The following is a 24867-nucleotide window of genomic DNA, read 5'->3' on the forward strand; positions in this document are numbered from 1 at the left end:
CCTTTCCCATTTCTAGAGCGCTTCGCCAGCCTTTGCCCCGTCCCCACTCGGCAACCACCACCCTGCCACCCCCAACAGGCCTATGCTCCCTAACCCTCCAGGATTAGTAGATCCTGGGATATAAACTCTATATGAAGTTAGCTACACAAAAACAGAGAAGCAGGTATTTTTTAAATGGTTTTTATTTTTGAACAAACTACATGTTTAAAAACTTTTAAAAACATATATATTTTATCTTAGAGCATTTGGAATGTAGAAAGAATTTCCAAAATTAATCTCACTGAATTACAGAAAGTAAAGATTAAAATTTTCATAAGTTGTTGACTGTAAATCATTTCACTTTATATTCTTTTGGAAAATTCAAGGATATTAACAAGTCTCAAATAACAAAAGTATATTGTTTACTTTTTTGTCTCATGTCAGTTATTGATATAACAAAATAGAATAAAACTTTAATATTTTAAAGGATCTTTTTAGATATTTCTCTCTCTCTAAGAAATAAGGAAAGTTGTTACATTCATATCTTTCACATTTCATACCAGATGATATAACAAGGTGGATCAAGTACTTGAATAAAGTCATAGCCTTTTATATCTCTAAGAATAAAGGAAACTTAGTCGATTCAGATCTTCACCCCTTAGAGTAAGTAAATTACCTATCAATGTGTCTCTTTTTTCTTTATACCAGTTGTAAAGATAATGAAACATATCAACTATTTGAATAAAGTCATATATCTTCCTACCTTTAGTAAAGGAAATTAAGTTTAGATCTTTCACATGTTAGAGTAAACCTTATCTAGCCTATCAGTTAATCTAAATTTACTTTCTCTATTTAACAGATTTACCTTACATGTTTAACAAATGCTGTTATTTAGAATTAGCAAACATGGGAGCAACTAACGTTAATTAGGAACCACATAAGTTTTGATGAAAAAAACAAAACAAAGTACCAGCGGATCTCTTGTTCATAACTTGAGACATCTCCTGAGTAGCCCAGGTTAAGTAAAAAGCAAACCATGACAATCTTTCCCCCCAAAACTCAGCAAAAGGCCTTCACAAGGCATTTTGATCACATAAACTCCAATTTTGTCTAAGTAATCCAAGATATTCATAGGAAAACCTGGAGACTCCCCGAGCTAGTCTACTAGATTTATTTTTCCCAGAACACATGAAACATTTCCTTTTTTTCCTTTTTTTTTTTTTTTTGAGATGGAGTCTCGCTCTGTCTTCCACGCTGGAGTGCAAAGGCACGATCTCGGCTCACTGCAACCTCCGCCTCCCAGGTTCAATTGATTCTCCTGCCTCAGCCTCCCAAGTAGCTGGGATTACAGGCGCCCGCCACCACGCCCAGCTAATTTTTTATTTTTTTGAGACGGAGTCTCACTGTCTTCCACGCTGGAGTGCAAAGGCACGATCTCGGCTCACTGCAACCTCCGCTTCCCATCAAGCGATTCTCCTGCCTCAGCCTCCCGAGTAGCTGGGATTACAGGCGCCCGCCACCACGCCCGGCTAATTGTTGTATTTTTGTAGAGACGGGGTTCCACCATGTTGGTCAGGCTGGTCTCGAACCCCTAACCTCGTGATCCGCCCGCCTCCGCCTCCCAAAGTGCTGGGATTACAGGCGTGAGCCACCGCGCCCGGCCAACATTTCCATTTTTATCGTTAAGTTATGCACATCATGACCAAATCTTAGTCGGTGAGGGAGGTAAAGACCCTTATGGGCAAGAAGAGGTTAGCACTTATCAAACGTATGCCCCTCTGGTGGTGCAATGCAGAGATTTCCCTCATATTTCCAGGGAATTTCCCTCGAATTTCATTTCCCACCCCGTGAAAGCAGCAAGGTTAGGAAAGTGGGGACGGGGCAGGGGGGATAGTTACGATCAAAAGGAAGGAAAAAAAAAAAAAAAAACAACTGAGAAAAGCAAAGGGGGAAAATAAACTGAGCCTACTGAGGAGATGCAGCGAAGGAAACGCTTCCGCGGGGCCGCTCGGTGCCTCGGGGCCTACCGGAGACGCGGGAGCGCGCCCCCGGCGGCGCCGGCCTCGAGCGGTCTCACGGAGTTGTAGTGCTCGCCGAGGCTGTAGGCGTAGTGCAGGTAGACCAGGATGATCGGCTTCTTGACGTACTCCTCCCCGATGACCAAGGTGGGCGAGTTGGCCTGGATCACCTCGATGGGGGTCTTCAGGACGTGCGACAGGGCCCTCAGCTCCAGCTGGCCTCCCCATGCCGCGGTGCGCACGATGTTGTCGCAGTAGATCATGAAGTCGTCGTAGCCGAGGGGGTCGCCGGTCTCCGGGTTGCTGAAGAAGGGCAGGAACTCGTCGACGTGCTTCTGCATATAGCTGGCGGTGCGGCAGCGCAGCATCTCCACCGACACGCTGAACACCAGCTGGTCTTGGATGGCGCGGTACATGCAGTGGCCGTCGGCCGGGATCTCCTTCATCTCCAGACCTCTGGCTCCCAGGATGTCGGCGAGCTTCTCCTCCTCCTCGCGCCTGAAGCCGGCCAGGTGCTCGGACATCTCGGCCTGGAAGATGCTCTCCTGGCGCTCCCTCTCCTGGGACTCCATTCTTTCTCGCTTTCTCTGGGCTTTGGAGGGGCGGGGAGGCCGGTTTTCCAGATCCATCTTGGCCAGGTCTTCGACGACAGATTCAACGCTACGGTCGTCCTGGAACTTCTCCAGCTCCTGCCGGTGCTTCTGCGCCATCTCGGCCTCCATGCGGGCCACGTCTTGGAGCAACTGCTTTCTTTTCTTCTTATCAGTCTTGGGGACCGAGTTTTTTAAGCTCTGGATCTGGGCCTGCGACCGAACATTGCTGGTGGTGGCGACGTGGCTATGTTTGAACAGGATAATGGCGGTGGTGGATGGCGGTTTCCGGCTGGTTCATTGGCTGGTTCCGGTACTCAAACGCCTCGGGATGGCTGCTGCGACCTCGGCAGGCTCCCGGCGGCTCGACCGCACCCTCCCATTCGTTCTTCCTCGCCGCGAAGGCCGGTTGTCGCCGACGCTGGGCATGCTCAGTGCTAAGTTGGCTGTTGGGAGACGGACGATATCGCCAGTGGTTAGCAAAAGTTTTGGCGGGATTGAATATAGCCTTCCTGCAATGTAGCGCAGTTGGGCTTATGAGAGTCTTTCGCTGATTGACAGCCCAGTTCATTTCCAAGTCTGCACACAATGCAGGCAGTAGCCATACTTGACAGCCCCACGACAGATACTACACCGCTGAATGTGCTCTAACCCTGGACTTGGCATTGCCCCTACTGTTGAGGAAGCAGTGCGTTTTTCTCCAGTCTTTCAGGTCCCTTAACCGGGGAACCATTAACTTTTGTGCATCAAAGGACATTTCCCTACATTCCTGCAAACACAGTCCTTTCAGTTTACTCTTTTTTTTTGGCGGGGTGGGGGGCGGGGTGGAGGGCGGGGAATGGAGTCTCGCTCTGTCGCCCAGGCTGGAGTGCAGTGGTGCAATCTCGGCTCACTGCAACCTCTGCCTCCCGGGTCCAAGCGATTCTCCTGCCTCAGCCTCCCGGGTAGCTGGGACTACAGGCGCCTGCCACCATGCCCGGCTAATTTTGGTAGTTTTGGTAGAGACGAGGTTTTGCCATGTTGGCCAGGCTGGTCTTAAACTCCTGACCTCAGGTGATTTACTCACTTCGGCCTCCCAAAGTGCTGGGATTAAAGCGTGAGCCACTGTGCCCAGCCACAAGTTTTTATTTTAGCCCTTTTGGTAAGTGTGAAGTGGTATCTCATTGTGGCTTTAATTTATAGTTCCCTAATGGCTAATGATGTTCCTCTTTTTATGCGCTCATTTGCCATCTATGCCATATCCTTTTCAGTATAATGTTTACGTCATTTGCCTATTTTCTCTCTCTTTCCTTTTTTTTTTTTTAGTGATGGGGTCTAGCTCTGTCACCGAGGGTGGAATGCAGTGGCATGATCATGGTTCATTGCAGCCTCAAACTCCTGGGATCAGGTTCAGATGATCCTCCCACCTCAACCTCCTGAGTAGCTGGGACTACAGGCACCACCATGCTTGGCTAATTTTGGGGATTTTTTAATTTTTTTTCCCAGATGCGGTGGCTCACACCTGTAATCCCAGCACTTTGGGAGGCCAAGGTGAGAGGATCTCTTGAAGTCAGGAGTTCCAGACAAGCCTGGGCAACATGGTAAAGCCCCATCTGTACCAAAAATACAAAAAATAAGCCGGGTGTGGTGGTGTGTGCCTGTAGTCCCAACTACTCCTGGGGGCTGAAGTGGGAGGATAGCTTGAGCCTGGGAAGCAGAAGTTGTAGTGAGCCAAGACAGCAGCACTGCACTCCAGTCTGGGCTCAAGTGATCCTCCACCTCTGCCTCTCAAAGTGCTGGGATTACAGGTGTGAGACACCACGCTCAGCCCTTCATCTGCCTATTTTCTTTCTCTCTCTCTCACTCTCTTTCTTCCTCTCTCTCTCTCTCTTACTCTCTTTCTCCTTCCTTCCTTCCTTTCTTTCTTTTTTTTTTTTGAGACAGAGTCTTGCTCTGTTGCCCAGGCTGGAGTACAGTGGCATGATCTGGGCTCACTGCAGCCTCCACCTTCTGGGTTCCAGCAAGTCTCATGTCTCAGCCTCCTGAGTAGCTGGGACTACAGGTGCACACCACCACACCCGGATAATTTTTGTATTTTTAGTAGAGACAGAGTTTCACCATGTTGGCCAGGCTGGTCTTGAACTCCTGAGCTCAAGCGATCCTCCTGTCTTGGCCTCTCAAAGTGCTGGGACGACTACACGCACCACCATATCCAGCTAACTTTTTGTTTTTTTTTTTTACTTTTTGTAGAAATGGGGGCTTCGTTATGTTGCTCAGGCTGGTTTCAAACTCCTGAGCTCAAGCGATCCTCTCACCTCAGCCTCCCAAAATGCTGAGATTACAGGTGTGAGCCACCGTGCCTGGCCAGGATTTTTGTAGGAATCATGTTCAAGCTGTATATCAATTTGGGGAGAATTGACATCTTTACTATGTTGAGTCTTCCGGTCCTTGAACACCTGGATATTTATCTCCATTTATGTAGATCTTCATTGATTTCTTTCAGTGACACTGTATAATTTTCAGCATATAAATCCTGTGCACATTTTGTTGGATTTACACTTAAGCATTTCTCTTTTTTTGAGTGATTGTAAATGGTATCGTATTTTTAGTGTTCACATGATCATTGCTAGTATATAAAAATACAATTTAAAAAAAAATTATCTTGTGTTCTATGACCTTGCTTAACTAGCTAATTATTTCTAGGAGGTTTTTTTTTTCCCCCTTGATTCCTTGGAATTTTCTATGTAGACAATCATGTCATCTGTGAATAGGGACAGTTTTATTTCATCCTTTCCAGTAAGTGTGTCTTTTATTTCCTTTTCTTGCCTTATTGTGCTGATTACAACTTCCAGCACTATGTTGGATAAGAGTGGCAAGGGCAGACATCCTTGTTTTGTTCTTGATTTTAGGAGGAAAAGAATTTCGTCTTTCACTGATAAGTATGATGCTAGCTGTAGGATTTTGTAGATGTTATTTATCTAGTTGAGGCCTTTCCCATCTATTCCTATTTTTCTGAGAGTTTTTGACATGAATGGGTATTGAATGTTGTCAATGTTTTTTCTGTATTGATATGCTAATATGATTTTTCTTCTATAACCTATTAATATGATAGATTACAGTGACTGATTTTTAAGTATTGACCTAGTCTTGCATTTCAGAAATAAACCCAATTTGGTCATAGTTTATCATTATTTTTATATGTTGAGGAATTCTTTTGGTAATTTAAAAAAGGATTAAAAAATATACATTCATGAGAGGTATTGGTCTGCAGTTTTCTTTTTTGGTACTGTTTTGTTTAGTTTTAGTGTCAGGGTAAATACTAACTTCACAGGAAGAGGAGGGAAGTATTCCCTCCTCTTCTGTTTTTTGGAAAGAGATTGTGTAAAATCAGTAGTAATTCTTCTTTAAACATTTGATAGAATTCTCCAGTGAAACCTTCAGGGCCAAGAGATCACTTTCTTGGGAGTTTTAAAATTAAAAAATATTTTTCCTTAATAGGACTAATCAAATTATGTATTTCATATTGAGTAAAATTTGGTAGCTTGTGTTTTTTGAGGAATTGGGCCATTTATTCTGAGTAGTCAAATTTATGTATGTAGAATTATTTGTACTATTCCATTTTTATTGTTTGATGTTGGGAGGATTTATAGTGGTATTCCCTGCTTTATTGGTAATTCGTGTTTCCTCTTTTGTTCTTTGTCAGTCTTGCTAGAGATTTGTCAATTTTATTGATCTTTTCAAAGAACTAACATGTTGCCTTATTGATTTTCCCCATTGAATTTCTGTTTTAAATTTCATTAATTTATGCTATTTATTATATTCTTCCTTCTGCTTGCTTTGGGTTTAGTTTGCCCTTCTTTTGCTAGGTTCTTGAGGTGGGAGCTTGGATAATTGATTTCAGACTTTTTGTCTTTTTCCAATGTATACACTTAATGATACAAACTTCCTTCTCAGTACTATTTTAACTGGTTCTTCCATGTTTTGATATGTTTAGTTTTCATTATCTTTCAGTTCAATGTACTTTTTGGTTTTCCTTGAGACTTTCTGGCCCATAGATTATTTACAAGTGAGTTATTAGCTTCCAAGTGTTTGTAGGTTTTCCTGTTATCTGTTAATGATTTCTACTTTGATTCTGATATGGTTTTGGTCTGTGTCCCTGCCCAAACCTCATGTTGAATTGTAATCCCCTCTGTTGGAGGTGAGGCCTGTGGGAGGCGATTGGATCATGGGGGCAGATTTCTCATGAGTGGTTTAGCACCATCCTCTTGGTACTGTCCTTGAGATTGTGAGTGAGTTCTTGTGAGATCTAGTTGTTCAAAAGTGTGTGGCACCTCCCCCAATCTCTTTCTTGCTCCTGCTTCCTCCAAGATTGGAAGTGTCCTGAGATCTCCCTAAAAAGCAGAGTTGCTATGGTTCCTGTACAGCCAGCAGAACCATGAGCCAATTAAACCTCCTTTCTCTTTTGTTTATCACTTACCCAGTCTCTGGTATTCTTCCTTTTTTTTTTTTTTTTTTTTGAGATAGTCTCGCTCTGTCACCCAGGCTGGAGTGCAATGGGGCCATCTCGTCTCACTGTAACCTCCACCACCTGGGTTCAAGCGATTCTCCTGCCTCAGCCTCTAGCAACTAATTTTTGTATTTTTAGTAGAGACAGGGTTTCATCATGTTGACCAGGCTGGTCTCGAACTCCTGACCTCAAGTAATCCGCCCACCTTGGCCTCCCAAGGTGCTGGGATTACAGGTATGAGCCACTGCACCCAGCTGGTGTTTCTTTTTCTGTTTTCTCTTTTTTTTTTTGAGATGGAGTCTTGCTCCATCACCCAGGCTGGAGTGCAGTGGTGGAATCTCAGCTCACTGCAACCTCCGCCTCCTGGGTTCAAGCAATTCTCCTGTCTCAGCCTCCCAAGTAGCTGGGACTACAGGCACTTGTCACCACTCCCGGCTAACTTTTGTATTTTTAGTAGAGATGGGGTTTTACCCTGTTGGTCAGGCTGGTCTTGAACTCCTGATCTCGGGCGATCCACCTGCCTCAGCCTCCCAAACTGCTGGGATTACAGGCGTGAGCTACTGCTCCTGGCCCAGCCGGTATTTCTTTATATATAGCTATGCAAGAATAGCCTACCATAGATTTCTTTGTGGTTAGAGAACATATTTGTATATGATTTCCATTCATTTAAATTTGTTGGGGTTTGTTTAGTTTATGGCCCAGAATATGGCCTATCTTAATGTATGCTCCATGGGCACTTTAAAGAATGCATGTTTTGCTACTGTTGGGTGGGGTGTTCTAAAAATGTTTAGATCCCAGTGGTTCATGATGTTGTTGAATTCTTTTATATCTTGCTGATTTTCTGTCAAATTCTTACGTTTATTGTTGAGAGAGGAGTTTTGAAGTCTCTGACTGTAATTGTAGCCTTTTCTATTTCTCCTTTCAGTTCTATCAGGTTTTGCTTTTCATATTTTGCACCTCTGTTGCAAATCCTATACATTTTAAGATCTTTGTATCTTCTTGGTATATCCATCCTTTTATCATTATTGGAAGTCTAGGCTTCCCACTCAGTCTTTGCTGGTGGGGGTGGGGCCACAGTTGTTTTTTCTCTGGTTATGGCTGGCGTAGAGTGATTATTATCTAAAACTTTTCTGTCTTGCTAGGCTAATTCATTCCTAGTCCTTTGGCTGGAGAAAACAGGCTTTTATAGGGGCTCTTTTTGTCTGTGGCTGTTAGTGTATTTTTGGTTGCTGGCTTCTTTAACTTCAAGTCTACATGAATCAAAAAGAAAATTCATGTCTTTCCTCCTGTCCTGAAGACCCTATGTGGTCTGCCTTCTTTCCACTTTTTGGAGTCTTGTGTTGTTTTGTATATAATATCCAGAGTTTTTAGTTGTAATAGCAAGAGGAATAGGGCAAAGGATGTCTATTCCATCTTCTCCTATCTTATTTGAAATAAATGGAACTATTTCACACTCTCCCTTACTGGCATTTGCATGTTTCAAAGAAATTAAATACTGTGACTTAAAATGAATCAAAGCAATTATAATTTTAGAAAACCATTATGCTGATCCTGAAAGAGACATCTTTTGGACTTTGATAGTGTGATAGCGATGGTCATGTAGAGTCTGCTTGTTTGCTGCAATCAAGATAGCTTTTTGAGATTCTGCAGAAGGAATGACAGGTCCCTCTGAATGTCAAACCCCATTGTGTGGGTTTGTTTTTGTGGCCTGAAGTGCAGAAAAACCAGCTTTGCAAATGTTGAGCTTTCCTGTCTGTAGTTTGTGTTAAGGAAACCATAGTTATTATAATATCGAATGTGCCTTTTCCAGCTCTGAAGTGAAGCCTACTCCCCCAACACATAGTCTCCCATCTGGAGATTATGATCCAACTTCCGAAGCACAGGCCTTGCCTTTTAAAGTCACGTGTCTCCAGCAATGGATGAGCTGCCTGCTCTTCAAGCATCTCTCTATGAATATCATTTCTCACAAGTGAGCTTTTGATAAGGATTAGATGGCAGGGAGTTCAAGGTTACCTCTTCCAATAATAAGCACTAGGAATGGTGATAGGCCGTCATGTTGATTAACGGTTATGCTTTGCCAGTCAGTGAGGTGGGTGGAGAAGAGAATGAGTCCCTAACTTCCAGGGGGCTGTGATGATCAAATGTATGTGAAATGCAATGCTCAGTGCCTGGCACCAAAGAGGCCAGTAATACATTGCAGTTTCTTCCCTCTATCATACCTCAGTCCCCACCTCCCAGCTCCTGTTCCCCATTCTGTATCCCCACATCCACCCTTTTACCCTTATTTCTTCTCACATTCACAGGTCACCAGAGATGGCAGTTTCCATGGTAATCAGGATCCTCATTAGTTCAGAGTTTAATGGTCTCTAAGTGTCTGTCTGGATTGAGTTTGTAGCCTACATCAGAGGGAAGTTTCCAGTGAGCTCAAGGGCTGTTGAAAAATTGTCAAACATAAGCTAACACAACCAAGTTCTCCTAACTAGACACAATAGCACATGTGTTATTTGAATCTAAAGAGAGAGGATGTAAGGAAATCATCCCATCTTGTCCTGGGCTTACAGTTTCTGGGCATCTAGAGAATAACTGTCTTCCTAGAACTTGCCTATGAGGGATTATATCACCGGACTGTAGGTGTTGGAGTGTGAGTCATGAGTCAAGGGATACAGCAGATTGGGCAACAAGGAGGCAACCTCACTGAAGGCTTTTGAGTAGATCACTGTGGATTTACTGTTTCCTCATCCTCCCACGTGTCCCTTAAGGCTCTGGGGCCACACGAGCTTCCTGCTCTGTTCAGGCCTGGTTTCTGTGCTGCCCCAACCTTGTTCCTGACCCCTCTCCTATGCCGACCCCCTTTGCTCATTCATTCAATCAGTCGTTGAGCCACCATTTATCAGCCCTGCAATGTTCCAGGCACTGTTCTAGGCACTTAGGATGTAACAATGAACAAAATAGAGGCTCCTGATCTCAAGGAGCATACAGCCAAGTAGGAGAAGACAGATTAAAAAACAACTACAGAACTGCATACAAAATTGAAGCTGACCTTTGGAAGACAGGTTCCTAGTCTTGCTCTTGATTAGTGTTCTAGCCTCTTTTCTCCCTCTGTCCGTCCTCAGCAATGGTCTATGTACCCGGAGAAGCTTCTCCTGTTCCCTTTCCACATCTGCTGAAGGATTGCATAAGCATTCCCGGGAGAGTTTGAGACTTGTTACTGTCACCAGTGGCATGAGGTTGGAGGTGAATGTGAATGTTTGGGAAAAAGTGGCCATGTGAAAGCCGCCAATCCCAGGAGCCCTTTGGAAACGGGAAAGGTACATGTTACCCACCAGAGCAGAGGACAGTGACCATCTCCAATCCTCTGAGTCAGAAGAGGCCCGCTCTGGCACTTTCAAACTGTCATGCTTGATTTTCTTTGCCTTCCATCACTAATGTCCTGCTTTGGTTTCTTAGGTAGGCTCCCATACCCTGATCATTCTTAGTTTGCTAAATGAGAGAAAGCGAGAACTGGCCCTTGAACCAGAATCAGAAGAGATGAGTGGGCTGGCAGTGGGTGCTGGGCATGCAGGAAATATCCCTCAGCACAGTGGGGACTCTGCTGGAAGAATCTGAGTAAGCCGTTAAGCGCAGGAGATGGAGGCTAGCCTGATTTCTGGGGCAGCTGAGAAATTGGGGATGACATTCAGACTTCGTGAGCCACTGAATGGGGTCTGCTCTCTGGATGTGCCAGACAAGGCCCGGCTGTGGCTGCCAGGGTGTGCCAACTGCTTTGACCACGTGATCCCGGTCTGATCATAGGGTTGCCAGATTTAGCAAATAAAAGTACAGAACCTGGTTAAATTTGAGTTTCAGATGGACAACAAATAATGTTTGAGTAGAAGTATGTCCCATGCAATAATGTTTTAGTGTAAGTATGTCCCAAATATTGCACGGGACATACTTACACTCAAACACTGTTCATGGTTTATCTGAAATTCCAATTTAACTGGCATCCTGTTATTTTACCTGACAACCCTACCTGGACAGAGTAAAAACTGCTATGTGAAGGAAGAATGACTGGCTTTATTTTTCATCTGTTTCCAGGAGCCTAGAGAGTAGGACCAGTGAGGTTTGAGCCTGGGTCTGAGAGCATGAAAAAATATTTCACTGGCAGGGGTCTCAATGAAAGCCATGGAGAGTCTTCCCCTGAGTAGCTTGGAATTATTAATGGAAAACTCCAAGAACCCTTCCAGCTTTGACCATCTCTGAGTCTCAGAAAGTCCAGGAATGTTGTGAGGATAGAGTGGAGAGATGGTGGAGGGGGATAGGACTAAGGACTGGAAGCCCCCACACAATCTTGACCACTTCTCTGTTTGGTGTTAGGATGGGGGGGGATGCACGCAGATGCATCAGCTAGGTACATGGCCTTCTTTCTGTGGACGAGAAGGCAGGGCTTCCAAAATGTCCAAAACATTCACCCTGCCATGGCTTCTGCTCCAGAATTTCTGCCATTCTTTCTCCACAGTGATGCTGTTGGAGGGAAGCCCATTCTGGGACAGGTTCAGTTTGGCTCTGGGCCTTCACTCCTCAGTGCCCCACTGTATCCTTCCTACCCCTTCTCTCAATGGCAGCAACGGTGGCAACCTGTGTTTGGACACCATTTCACGGTTCACAAAGTGATCGACCATCTATGACTTCTCTGGATTCTCATATGTCTGAGAGTGACCATTCATTATCTCCTATTTAGAAGTGAGGAAACCAAGCCTCAGAGACTTGCCCAGTGCCATATGGGCCAGGCCTCCATCCACTCAGGCATTTTCATAACAATTGTCAGTGAGTGGCTACTGTGTGGCCTGTGTTAGGGGCTGGGCACGTGAGAACAGTCAGACCCAGAACCACCCAATTCTTGCCCCTGAGAGCTCCCAGACCAAGATGGGAGAGTGAGGCATCAGGGGCAGGGGACAGATGTGTGAAGAGGTGGAATCAACACAGTTCCGCAAGGCCAGGCTTGATACAAATGAGGCCCGTCTCAGGAGTGTCTCAGAGGAGGGAGTGAAGTGGCCTCAGTCCCAGGCCTTCTTCTCTGGTAGGCAGCTCTTCCTCTCTTTTCAGGCTGCTGCGGTCTCCACTTACTGCCTGGGTGCTGGCCCCTGGAAGTGTCCTGGGGCTCCACGCACTTGGCCAACAGCCCAACCCCAGCTGTGCTGAGTTGGCTTCTCCTTGGCAGCAAGTGCAGATCCTTCCCACAGGGCCGTACAGAATGTTATTCCTCTGCCTCGTCCCAACTCCAGCCCTTCTGCCAAACGGTCTTTTGTGGAATTCTATGTTCATGGAGAATCCAACTACTTCTCTCCATCTCCACTGCCGCCAACCTGGTGTGAGGCACTGTTATCTCTCACAGGGGATTATTGTCGTAGCCCCTCAAAGGTCTCTTCCTTCTTCCCTACCCTTTAGCAACTTAAGTCATTCTGACTTTTGTCTGCTCAAAGCCCTACAGAGGCTTCCCATTTCGGTCAGAGTAGAAGGCTGAGTCCTTATGTTGGCCTACAAGGCCCTCCATGAGCAGGCCTTTGCCAGGCTCTCTGCTCTCTGCCGTCACCTACTCAGTTCTTCTCATGCACTTGATTCAAGTCTTCTTGCTCCTCCTCATGACCTGCCAGGGACACCTTATTTCAGGGGCTGTGCCCTTACTGTTTCTTCTGCCTAGAACATTCTCAATCCAAATTGCCACACTGCTTGCTTCCTCATCTCCTTCAAGCCTTTGCTAAAATGCCACCTTCTCAGCGTGCCCTTTCCTGATCACTCCTTTTAAAATTGTAAAGCCTGCTCTCCCTGCCTGATCCCTTCCCACTGCCCAGCACTCTGCATCCATCCCTCTTACTCTGCTCAAATGTTTTTTCCCCGTAGGTTTTATCACCTTAGAACACACTATAGAATTAGTTAATTAATTAATTTCTATCATTTTAGTAGAAGGAGGAAGTAGACGGAGGAAGACAAACTTCCTCCACCAGAATATAAACTTCACAAAAGCATGATTTTTTTTTAGTTTGTTTTGCTGCCCAGAATGGTGCCTGGTATATATTATGTCCTCATAATAATTAGATGTTGCATTAAGACACCCTTCCAGGCTTCCACCCTTCCATGTATTTGGTCTATAGGACACACCTGGCTGGACTTGGTATCTTTCACACTCGCATATCTCCCATCACACACAGACTTGGAGATGCCACCTACTAATGTGCACATACAAACATGTGTTGACAACTAGATATGTATTTTCCCTTTGTATATATATGCTCACAGGCAAAGACCACATGTGCACATGTATGTGCATGAAAAAAAGTCACATTTGTAAAATTTTTTTTTTTTTTTTAATGAGACAGAGTCATGCTCTGTTGCCCAGGCTGGAGTGCAGTGGCAGGATCACAGCTCACTGCAACCTCTGCCTCCCGGGTTCAAGTGATTCTCATGCCTCATCCTCCGGAGTAGTTGGGATTACAGGCACGCGCCACCATGCCCAGCTAATTTTTTGTATTTTTAGTAGAGACGGGGTGTCGCCATATTGGCCAGGCTGGTCTCGAATTCCTGACCTCAAGTGATCCACCCACCTCAGCCTCCCACAGTGCTGGGATTACAGGAGCGAGCCACTGCATTTTTTTTTTTTTTTTTTTTTTTGAGACACAGTTTTGCTCCTGTTGCCTAGGCTGGAGTGCAATGGTGCAATCTCAGCTCACCACAACCTCCGCCTCCTGGGTTCAAGTGATTCTCCTGCCTCAGCCTGCCGAGTAGCTGGGATTACAGGCGTGTGCCACCACGCCCGGCTAATTGTGTATTTTTCAGTCGAGATGGGGTTTCTCCATGTTGGTCAGGCTGGTCTCGAACTCCAGACCTCAGGTGATCCACCTGCCTCGGTCTCCCAAAGTATGACCTTGAGGGAACTCTTTTCTCAAAATTCTATTATTAAAAAATTCAAACCTACAGAGTAGTTGAAAGAATCGTACAGTGAACACCCACCACCTAGATTGCACAGATAATATTTTGCTATGTTTGATTTATTACATATTTATCCATCAATACATCCCTGTATCCACCCATCAGTATATTTTATATGTATTTCAAAGTAAATTGCAGACATCAGCACTCTTTTTTTGTTTTGTTTTTTTAGAGACAGGGTCTCACTCTGTCATCCAGGCTGTAGTGCAGTGGCATGGTCATACCTCACTGTAATCTCTAATTCCTGTCCTCAACTGATCCTCCTGCCTTGGCCTCCCAAAGTGCTGGGATTACAGGTGTGAGCTACCATGCCCAGCCTAGTATTCTTCACCCCTAAACACTTCAGAATTAATGAGAGTTCTATATTTGTTTACTTTTGAGGTAAAATCCACAGGCAGTGAAATGTACAAATTTTAAGTGTATACTCACTGAGTAATGAGGTTTTGATCTGTGTAACTCAAAGTCCTATCAAGACAGAAAACGTCGCTGTTACCCCTAAAGATTTCCATCATGCCCCTTCCTAGTCAATCCCCCAGCACAGGTAACCACTGCTCTGATTTGTTTCACTACAGATTGGTTTTGCCTATTCTAAAATTTCATGTACACAGAATAATATACCCTAACATTTGTTTCTTCTTTCAATAACAGTTTTATTCAGTACCTATGATAGCTCACAGACATACATGTGATGTCTCTTCAATGTGAGTAATGAGTTCTCCCAGACTGACCAAAAGGCTGAAGGTATTTCTAAGGCCTGGCCTGTGACCTCCTTCCCTTTGCCCTCCAATCACATTGTCACTGAGAGATCATAGACAGTTGGGCCTCAGAAACAGAAATGCAAGTCCTGTGTCCCATTTGAGCCCTGGGCTCCCTCCTGCCCATCACCCTCCACCATCCAGACTGGCCCTGGAGGCCTCTTGTCAGCTGCACGCCTACACTAACTTCCCACTCCAGGGCTTCATCCACATTTCTCTAGCCAAGTGTGCAAAGGAGTGTCACAATCTCAGTCCAGGCAATACCCAAGTGGGTAAAAGTACAGGTGAGTGGGCAGCTGGAAGGAACAGGATAAGCAGAGGCGTTATGTGGTCCTGTAATTTTGTTGGGGGGTGGTGGTACAGGGGCGGAGACTAGGCAGGGGCTGGAGAAGAAAACATTAAGAGAGGGAACATCACAGACTCCTGAGCAATCAGGGCTGGGCAGCTGAACAGCGCTTAACTGGAGCCACTGGGACGCTGGGCACAATGTTCTTGCCCTCTAAGAAGGACCTCAAGACTGCCCTGGAGGTCTTTGCTCTTTTCCACTGGATCTCCATTGCCTTTATTATCAGTGAGTCTTCAGCCTTTGGTAGGGTGACCAACCATCCTGGTTTGCCTGAGACTGAAGGATTTTAGGGTTGCAGGATGTTCAATGGTCAAACTAGGGTTGTTCCAGCGAAACAAGGAAGGTTGGCCATGGTATTTGTGGGATCTGTGAGTGTCCCTGTGGGCATATGTGTGTGTGCATATGGGTGTGTGCCTATGCAGGGGTGTGTATATGCGCGTGTATACACATGGGTTTTGCTGCAGGTGTGAGACCTCCTGGGTCTACATTGGGGTGTAGAGGGCATGCTTTGGGAAGATGAGGAGCAGTTCCACTGAGGCTAGCCAAGGAAAAGGGCTTAGCTGCAATCACAGGGACTCAAGCAAACCACCAGTGACAGACAGTTGGGTCAGGTGGCAGACTGAGGCTCTGGAAACCTCGTCCAGAGGAATTTGACCATTTATCCATCCATGTCTTCCAACACCTACACTACGAACACTTGGTCAAAGTTATTTCTATGCTGGCCACTGTGTTCTAAATGCTGAAACAAATCATTACTGTGGGAAGGGGTCCTAGAAAACATTCTCGCCTTTCCAGTGGTTCAGGTGAGTACCGGCTGGAGTCAGGGACATGAATTAAGTGACCTTGTAAACTATCTAGGAATAAAGAATGCAAGTAGGCCCTGGTGCACAGGGCTGCCACAGAGGCATGCCAGTGAATAGGAAGGGTGGGCATTCCTTACCTCACCTCACTTGTTTTCAAATTCCAGGTCTACTACTTACTATCTGTGCAATTGTTAGCAAGGTATTTATCCTTTCTGAGTCTTATTTTCCTCATTTGCAAAGTGAGAGCATTCAGGGTGTATTAATCAGGATGGTCTAGTTATGCCGTGCTGATAAATTTACCCTGAAATCTCAGTGGCTTAACCCAGCAAATGGTTACTTCTTGTTCATGCTGAATGTCCAACATAGGTTGGTGGGAGTCACCGCTCACTGTGGACACTAATACTCAGGCAGATGGAGGCACCACCAAATTGTGTCGCTGCAAAATGGAACTTGAGGGATTACCACAGCATGGGAGGGAAAGTGAATGGAGAACTCATCCGCAGTCCTTACTACCTCCACCTAGAAGTGACAGGCAAGAAACCATTAGCTGTCGCCTCACTTTGAACGTCCTTAATTACTGATGAGATTGAGCATCTTTTCATCTTATCAGCAATTAGTATTTCTTTTTCTGTTAACTGCCCATTTATGACCTCTGCCCATTTTTCTCTTGAATTTGAGTTGACTCTTGAAGGACAAATAGGAAATAGACGAAGAAAGGAAGAGCATTTGGGGCAGAGAGTGGGCAACACATGGAAAAGCTAGGATGGCAAAGGGCACATAATGCATTCAAGAAGCTGCCAGTGGTTAAGTGAGGTGGAGGGTGAGAAGTACAGAATTGGTGTTCGATAGATATTGAATGAATGAATGAACAAACAAGAGAGGGAAGAAGGAAGAGACTGGAGAAACAGGCAGGGAACAAATTGTATAGGGCTTTGTAAACCATGGAAAGGAGTTTGGACTTTTTCTGAGAGCCATGTGGAGCCATGAGGGAGATTGACACAAGGTGATGGCATCAAAGATTACTCTAGCTCTGTGAAGTAAACTGATCATAGGAAGATAGAAGTGAAAGGGGCAATGCCAGGTAGGAGGCTGTTGCAGTAATCCAGATGGCAGTAATTTGGACCAGGCCATTAGTGATGGTGATGCAGAGAAGAAGAAAGAAGAGGGGAGATTCAAGAAATTGGAGTCGAATTAATAGGACTTGAAGATGGGGACAGGGCACGAGAGAAATGGAGGAAGCAAGACTGAGGGATCAGGTCCCAGTGTGAGGTGGCAGGGGCGCAGGTGGAGCGGAGAAGGGTTAAGGAGGAGAGTGGCTGAAAGGGGATGAGTCCAGGGACAAAATGGACTCAGAGGACTCCTAACTGGAGTTTGACTTTGGGTATACTAAGAAGTATAGAGAGGGCAGGCAGAAGAGCTCTCGGTCCTGGCAGCAGACGTGGGCTGCCAGTGTTTGCCCCTTTCTCACTAGCTCACATAGGGCAAGTGGGGCAATGGCCCTTCGGAGGCCTCTCAGCTCTTCACTCTAGGAGTGCAATTGAATCCATTTGGACCGTAAAGGCCTTGAGAGAAGGCCCTCCCAATAAGTGAGGGAAATAGGGCAGATATTGGTATTTTAGTTCCCATGTTGCAGATGAGGAACTGAGGCTCAGCAACGTCTTTGGTCACACACAGTAAGTGGCAGATCCAAGATTCATCACATCACAGGGCACCCTACCTGAGGCCGCACTTACAAGATGTCCCCAGCACTGCCTAGGTTTGAGCAGAGCCTAAAGGAAACTGGGAGGTGTCCTCCGGACTAGGCTCATGCCTCTCTTTACTTCTCGAAGAAGTCAGTAGTGTCATATGGTGCTTATCAAAACCCAAGAACTACTGGCCTTTGCTCCACCCTTAATGCTCTTTCGCAAGGCAGTGCTTTTCAACTTTGTTGGTTCTTTCTTCTGGAATTTACTTCCATATTTCTAAATCTTATTATTTGCTGATGTAACAATTTTAGACATTGTCTATTGACTTCCTAATATGGAAGATGAGAATTTGGCTGTATACACTATCACTGGAACTTCCTCTTTCCCCATCCTCCCAAAATTGTTATAGCACAGGTTTTGGTTAAATGCCTATGACTAGAAAATATGATTCATAACTGAGCTATTTAGTCACCAAGATTATATTTCCTTTCCCGTGGAATTTCTTGTTTTCCCTGAAGTTAATAATTGCCTCGTTTTATTTTATTTTTAATGTAATATTTTAAAATCAATTTTTGAATCTAAGTACTAAATATTTTTTAGAAATAAAACTTTTTCTACTTAACATAAGGATTAAAAATACCTAATTCCAATCCTAGAAGTATCATCATTGCAATTTGACAAAATAATTTCAAAGTTTATCTGGAAAAAGAAACCGTTGAGATTAGAAAAGAGGAAGCACAGTTGTGAACGTTCCCTATGAAATGTTGGGCAGAAAACTGTTACATAAAAAGCTTCACAGACTCTAGAATTCACAGATAAAATTATTGAGTACAGGTCGGTGGCAGCGGCTCATGCCTGTAATCCTAGCACTTTGGGAGGCTGAGGCAGGTGGATCACATGAGATCAGGAGTTCGAGACCAGCCTGACCAATATGGCAACACCCCGTCTCTGCTAAAGATACAAAAATTAGCCAGGTGTGGTGGTGCACGCCTGTAATCCTAGCTACTGGGGAGGTTGAGGCACGAGAACTGCTTGAACCCGGGAGGTGGAGGTTGCAGTGAGCTGAGATCATGGCACTGCACTCCAACTTAGGCGACAGAGCAAGACTCCGTCAAAAAAAAAAAAAAAAATTGAGTACAGTAGTCTTGAAACAGGCACACAAATTTAATATTTCATAGTGAAGCATCCTAAAGCCATTTAGGGGATGAGTTTCTTACCACAAAGTATCAGGAAAATCGTTCATTTCATTCAGAAACTCTAGTTGTAGCCTTACTCATACCATGCACTGAAATGAATTGTAGTTAATTGCTTCATTTTACGTTTCTTTTGTTATCTATTAGAAATCTATTAGTTATCACGAATTCACCCTCTGAATCTCTGCAGACATGTCAATCTCTCAGTATGGGCAAATGCAACAAGAATCTAAGTCCCCCCCATCATTTTATTTCCTTTAGAACATCGCTGCTGGAGCTCAGCATCTTCCTGTTACAATTTGGCCTCATGCACAGCTGTCACCTTCAGGGCCCTTGAGGCACCTTGGGTGCAAAATTTAAGAAAGTGCTCACTCTCAGGGCTGTGCAAGTGATGGGCCAGTACTTGCATGACCTGAGAGTGAGTGTCTTGCTCAATGTTGTGCCCTGGGCACCTTGCTCACCTCTCCCTATCCCTGGCCCTGCTTGCTGCCCTCCTTCATTGGGTCATTTTTTTCCTGGATTCTATGCCTTCCTCTTTCTTGGTTTACTCCCTCATTTTGGTGAAGCACATTCTCCAGTAGTTTTCTGAGACAGGAGCATGGGAGACAAATTATCTGAGACTGTGTGCATCTGAAATTGCCTTTATTCCACTTATATACTTGATTAATAGTTTGACTGCTTATATAATATCTTAGCTGTGTCTAGTGTAAGTATTTGAGTCTAGAGTCTGTTTGGTTCAATTTTTCGGGGAACAATCTTCCCATCATCTAGTTGTGTAGGGGAGGAGAGGGAACCTGGGGTTCTAATTCCTTGGCAGACTTTCAACCTGTCCTCCAGTTTTTCTAGCCCTGTGCCTCATCCCTGCCTCTTGTGGCACCTGATGCCTCCAAATTCTGAATCTTTCCTAGATCCTCCAGTGCAAATAGGCTCACATCTTGTAGGCATCCCCCTTCAGGTAACTAGATTTTAATTTTTTTGTTCTAAGTCAGTTACCCTCTCCTCCATCTGCTGTCCTATATGGAAATGTTTTGCTAATATCTCTTATCTGCTGTTGGCATCTCATTAATTCTCTTTCTCCTTGTGGATCTATATTTTAAAAAACATTTTAATGATAATTTTCATGGAGCTCCAGCAAGAAGTCAAGGCAAAAACTTGTGTTCAATCTACGATGTTCAATTTGAAATGTTCTCTGTCTTTTCTAACCTTTTATTGACCTACTTTCCCAAATAATCTTACTTACGGCTGCCTTAAAAACTGAGTTCAGTAATAATTCTGAGTGTGGCTCCCTATGACTCATCTCTAGTAACTCTTCCTAACTACACTAACCTACAGCGTTCCTATCTTACTGGAACTTAATACAGCCCAGTACCTTATTCTATTCCGGTTTGTATTTTTCTTTGTTTCTTTGCCATCTGGTGTGCTCCCAACTGGGCTGAAGGTGGGTTTGTGCTTTCCCTGGTATTCCCTTAACTAATGCCTCAGAGAGAAGATATGGAGAGTGGGATGTGAATTGGAGGAAAACTGTTCCAGGATTCCCCACCTCTGGTGGCCCACCACTGGCTCACTGCCACTGACCACACTGCAGGCAGAGCCCAGTGCAGTGCTGGAGCAGGGCGCAGGGAGGAGAGGGCTTACAGTGTGAAGCTCAGCTAGGGAGGAAGACACCTTGCCTTCTAGACCTGAATCAGGTTTCCAAGACCAGATAGGAGAGGGGGCTGGGGACATGGGCAGGTGGGCCAGGTGCTGGGGTGAAGAAGTGAGAGTGTTGAGTGGGTATGTGTGAGAGAGAGTGCATATGACTTTGGGATGGACAGAACTCCAGAGATAGGGTAAGTATGAGGGACCGCTTGAAATTCATTAACTCTGGTCTGGGCTTCCTGCAGCAACCACTGTGACCATTGTCAACCTCTACCTGGTGGTGTTCACACCATACTGGCCTGTCACTGTGCTTATTCTCATCTGGCTGGCTTTTGACTGGAAGACCCCTCAGCGAGGTAAGGGTCCTGCTGGTGCTGTGTTGCCACATGCTCTTTCCCCTTCTCTCATCACAATCCTGAGAGGCTCTGGCCAATTCCCAGACAGCCCTTTAGCCTGTCCCTCCCTGGGCTAGAGAGGCTGAGGGAAGGGGTCCTTTTAATGTGGTAGAAAGGCCCAGATCAGAACTGGAGTAGGTTAGGGGAGGGGCAGCTAGTGAAGCAGAAGCTAGGCCTGTCCTAAATTGCCCTGATATGCCCACCTTCGTTGCCACTTAAGAGGCCAGGAAACAGCAGGGGGTGAGAGCACCCTAGGGCAGGCCCACAGTGGGAATGGACAAAGCTTGGCTGCATTGCCTCTGTTTTCAGGCGGCCGCCGGTTTACCTGTGTGAGGCACTGGCGCCTGTGGAAACACTACAGGGATTACTTCCCTCTCAAGGTCAGTAGCCCCAGGTCCCCACTCAGGCCTGGGCTCAGCCCCGACTTCAGTGCTAGGAGTTGGGTCAGGCTAGGGGTGGAGGGCGCCATCCACATTGAGGCTCTTGAGAATGACGCCCCCTGGAGTTGTACATTGGGCAATCTGCATGGCTAGACCTAGCAGTCCTTTTCTTTTCAGATCTCTGCCCAAAAGAGGAGTTCTCTACCCTGGGGATAGCCCTCCTGATTCTACTTTCTTCCGCAGCTTCTGAAGACTCATGACATCTCCCCCAGCCGCAACTACATCCTCGTCTGCCACCCTCATGGGATCTTGGCCTGTGGATGGTTTGGCCACTTTGCCACAGAGGCCTCAGGCTTCTCCAAGATATTTCCTGGCATCACCCCTTACGTGCTCACACTGGGAGCCTTTTTCTGGATGCCTTTCCTCAGGGAATATGTAATGTCTGCAGGTAAGTTGGCTCCTAGGACACAAAGCCAAAGAAAAAATGGCTCCCCAAGGGAGAAGTGTAGGGGGATGCATGAGAGCAAGGCCAGCTCCCGATTCCCTCTGGTCTGAAACAGCTATCATAGGCTCACCTGCCTGATGTGAGGCTCTTTGCACTGTCCCTCCTTTGAAGCAGTAGAGAGGAAATGTAGGGGTTTGGGAAGTGGCCAATGGCTGTTTGGCTTTTTCTATCCACCAGGGATCTGCTCTGTAAGTCAATCCTCCATCGACTTTCTGCTGACTCATAAAGGCACAGGCAACATGATCATTGTGGTGGTTGGTGGACTGGCTGAGTGCAGATACAGCCTGCCAGGCTCTTCCACCCTGGTCTTGAAGAACCGGTCTGGTTTTGTGCGCACGGCCCTTCAGCATGGGTAAGGACAGCTCCAGTCCAGGCTGGGGGAAGGGATCCAAAAGTGTTGCAGGGAAAGAAGAAGACGGGGTTTTGAGGAAAGGACATCCACAGAGAGAGAAGGAAGTATACAATACATTCTTATGAACTATGGTCATCAGGAAGATAATTTTTTTTGTCAATTAAAAAAATAAATAAGTTAAAAAAAAAAAAAAAAGAGGGAGGAGGAAAGCCACCTCTGGGTTGAAGAGCTGAGACCAGGTCCTGGAGGCGTTTCTGCTGAAGTAGAAAGGGCAGAGGGCCAGCCCTGAGCCTGTTCTCCCTCACAGCAGCCTCTCATCTGGGCCGGTCCCTCTATACAAGGGGACTGGCAACAACTCTGTCTCAGAGAGAGCCAAGCTTAGCTTGTGTTAAAGTGAAGAAAATCAACTGGCATGGCCCTTGGGTCTTAACCTTCCACCGTTTCAGACCCAGGGGTTCCCAGGAGGGTCTGAGCTTGCCTCCTCCTTTAGCTTACTACTGCTTTGCCCCCACAGGCAGCCAGGGGTAGGCCATGGAGCTCCCAACTTGGATCTAGGCACAGCTGGACTGAGGTCTGAGAAGCCTGTAGGCAGACCCAGGGATCACGGGCCGTCAGCGTGTCTGGCATTTGACAAAGTCCTTACCTTTCTGGGCTTCACAGGATATGCTTTTGCTCTGCAGGGTGGCTCTAATACCTGCGTATGCCTTTGGGGAGACGGACCTCTATGATCAGCACATTTTCACACCTGGTGGCTTTGTCAACCGCTTCCAGAAGTGGTTCCGGAGTATGATACACATCTACCCCTGTGCTTTCTATGGACGTGGCTTCACCAAGAAATCCTGGGGCCTTCTGCCCTATAGTCGGCCTGTAACCACCATTGGTGAGTGGGCCTTTCTGCTGGCAGCCTCAGTCTAGGACACAGGATCTAGCTCTGAGGCTGAACCTCAGCTCTGACTCTGCTCAGAGGCAGGGAGGCTGGCTAGGATGAGTGGCAGCTTTTTGAGGTGAGGATGGGGATAGTCTGGGCTTGAGGCCTGGGGCCTATTCTGAGGAATGAGCTATTCTGATGCTTTTCTCTTTTCCTTCATTGTCTCCCCTGGCAGTCGGGGAGCCTCTACCAATGCCCAAGATTGAGAATCCAAGCCAGGAGATCGTGGCTAAATATCACGCACTCTATATTGATGCCCTACGTAAACTGTTTGACCAGCATAAGACCAAGTTTGGTATCTCAGAGACCCAGGAGCTGGAGATAATTTGACAGACATCCCCAGCAGCCTTCATCCTGGCTGGAAGGTATGGACCCAGTGAGAACAGGAGGACAAGAGTCACCTATGGGGCTCCCGCTCCTGATTTGACCAGTCCTCCTTATGGGGAGGGCCTGTTCATTTGCTTGTTTTCTGCACTCCTTTTCCCACTTCATTTCTTTTTCCTTCCAGCTCTTTTCTGCCCTTTCTTTGCAGCTACAGGAGACAGAGTCCCAAGAAACAGGGAAGAGCCTAGGGGAGAGGTGCCCTGAAGGCACTTTGGTGCCAGCATTGAGAAAAACAATGGACAAAATAAAAAGCCCATGTTCTGATACTGCGTGTGCACCCACTCCTCTGTTTCAAGGGCTCTGGGATCCCTGCGCATGTCTCTCCTTCTCTAGCTGTCAAACAGCCCCATCTCCTGGCATTGAGCCCCATCTCCTGGCATTGAGTCCTACTTCCTACAGGAGTAGGACTGGGACCTGCAGAGCCAGTGGGCTTTGAGTTCAAGCTCCACCAACTTCAAGCCACGTGACTGTGGGGCAATCAGTCACCTCTGAGCCTCCTTTCTTCATCTATAAAATGAGACTAATAATCTGTCCCCTGCTTACCTCAAAGGCTGTTGGGAAGATGAAACAATATTGGATGTGATTGAACTTTATAAACTGGAGAGCTACGTGAACCATTTTCTTTTCCAACCATTTTCCTCATTTCCTGTCCCTGAGCAAACAATGCCCTAAATACCCTCTGCTACCCACTAGCCCGCACTCAGTTTCCGCCTCATAAAGCTATAACAGAATAGGTTGGACTCAGGCCTAATTTTCTCTGTTGTTCCCTCAGCAACTTGCCTATACTTGCGTGGCCCTATAATTCTGCCCTTTGTTTGAGAGTCAGCCAGCCTGCTCAGGATGGAAATGAGGCGCCTGGCTTTTAGCAGCCATAAAGAACTCTCCTTCTGAATGGCAAGTCTCTCAGACTCTTGGTCTAATGGCTGTTGCAATGACAGGCTACAACATTTGGCTCACAGCCCTCTCATTCCATTCCTCTTGGGTGGGTGCCATTTGGTCCAGTGATTTACCTGCATTACGTTCGTCAGTTTGGTCTACAACATCCTGCGTGTTTACTGCAGTGTGAGCTGCTGCCTCTACCCTGGGTGCCTGCCTCATGTGATGATTTGTATACAGTGGCCAAAGACATGCTTCTGCTTTTCTGCTGTCTTTGTTACTTGTTGTGCCAGAGATTACATTTTCCCTGAGCTTCCATAAAGTGTTTTTAAACAGTCTGCAGCTTTCCTGTGACTGGTTTCCTTAAAACAAAACAAAACAAAACAAAACTCTAAGGTGGCTAGAGGACCAGCCTGGGCTGCAACACCCAGCCCATGCATACCTGGCCATTGCAGATTTGTCGTGGTCTACTGTGTGCACATTGCTCCACCTATACAATGGCACGGGGGTGGGCCCGGGGAAGCCAAAAGATTGGTGGGGGCCCCGGGGGGAAAGGTGCTGGGATTGTGAAAAGCGCCAGACCTCTCT

General features: G+C 46.0%; 2 protein-coding genes across 3 annotated transcripts; one reads left to right on the forward strand and one right to left on the reverse strand.

The window, feature by feature from the left end:
- Window positions 1-1596: 1596 nt before the first annotated feature.
- Window positions 1597-3344, reverse strand: OTUD6A (OTU deubiquitinase 6A). The gene is made up of 3 exons (XM_031660593.1): window positions 3263-3344; window positions 2905-3166; window positions 1597-2816 (listed from the first exon to the last, which is right to left on the reverse strand). The coding sequence occupies exons 1-3, from the start codon at window positions 3342-3344 to the stop codon at window positions 2003-2005; spliced, it is 1158 nt and encodes a 385-aa protein (XP_031516453.1). The 3' UTR covers window positions 1597-2002.
- Window positions 3345-13926: 10582 nt separating this feature from the next.
- On the forward strand, window positions 13927-24617 carry AWAT2 (acyl-CoA wax alcohol acyltransferase 2). 2 transcript variants are annotated; one of them, XM_031660631.1, is made up of 8 exons: window positions 13927-15365; window positions 20705-20815; window positions 21164-21234; window positions 21478-21682; window positions 21917-22091; window positions 22772-22971; window positions 23195-23384; window positions 23528-24617. In XM_031660631.1, the coding sequence occupies exons 1-7, from the start codon at window positions 15281-15283 to the stop codon at window positions 23347-23349; spliced, it is 1002 nt and encodes a 333-aa protein (XP_031516491.1). In that variant the 5' UTR covers window positions 13927-15280; the 3' UTR covers window positions 23350-23384; window positions 23528-24617. The 2 variants fall into 2 exon arrangements, with proteins under 2 accessions (XP_031516491.1, XP_031516492.1); XM_031660632.1 differs by having other exon boundaries at window positions 23552-24617.
- Window positions 24618-24867: the final 250 nt, after the last annotated feature.

The sequence above is a fragment of the Papio anubis genome, chromosome X (assembly GCF_008728515.1).
Source record: "Papio anubis isolate 15944 chromosome X, Panubis1.0, whole genome shotgun sequence".
Lineage (NCBI taxonomy): Eukaryota > Metazoa > Chordata > Mammalia > Primates > Cercopithecidae > Papio > Papio anubis.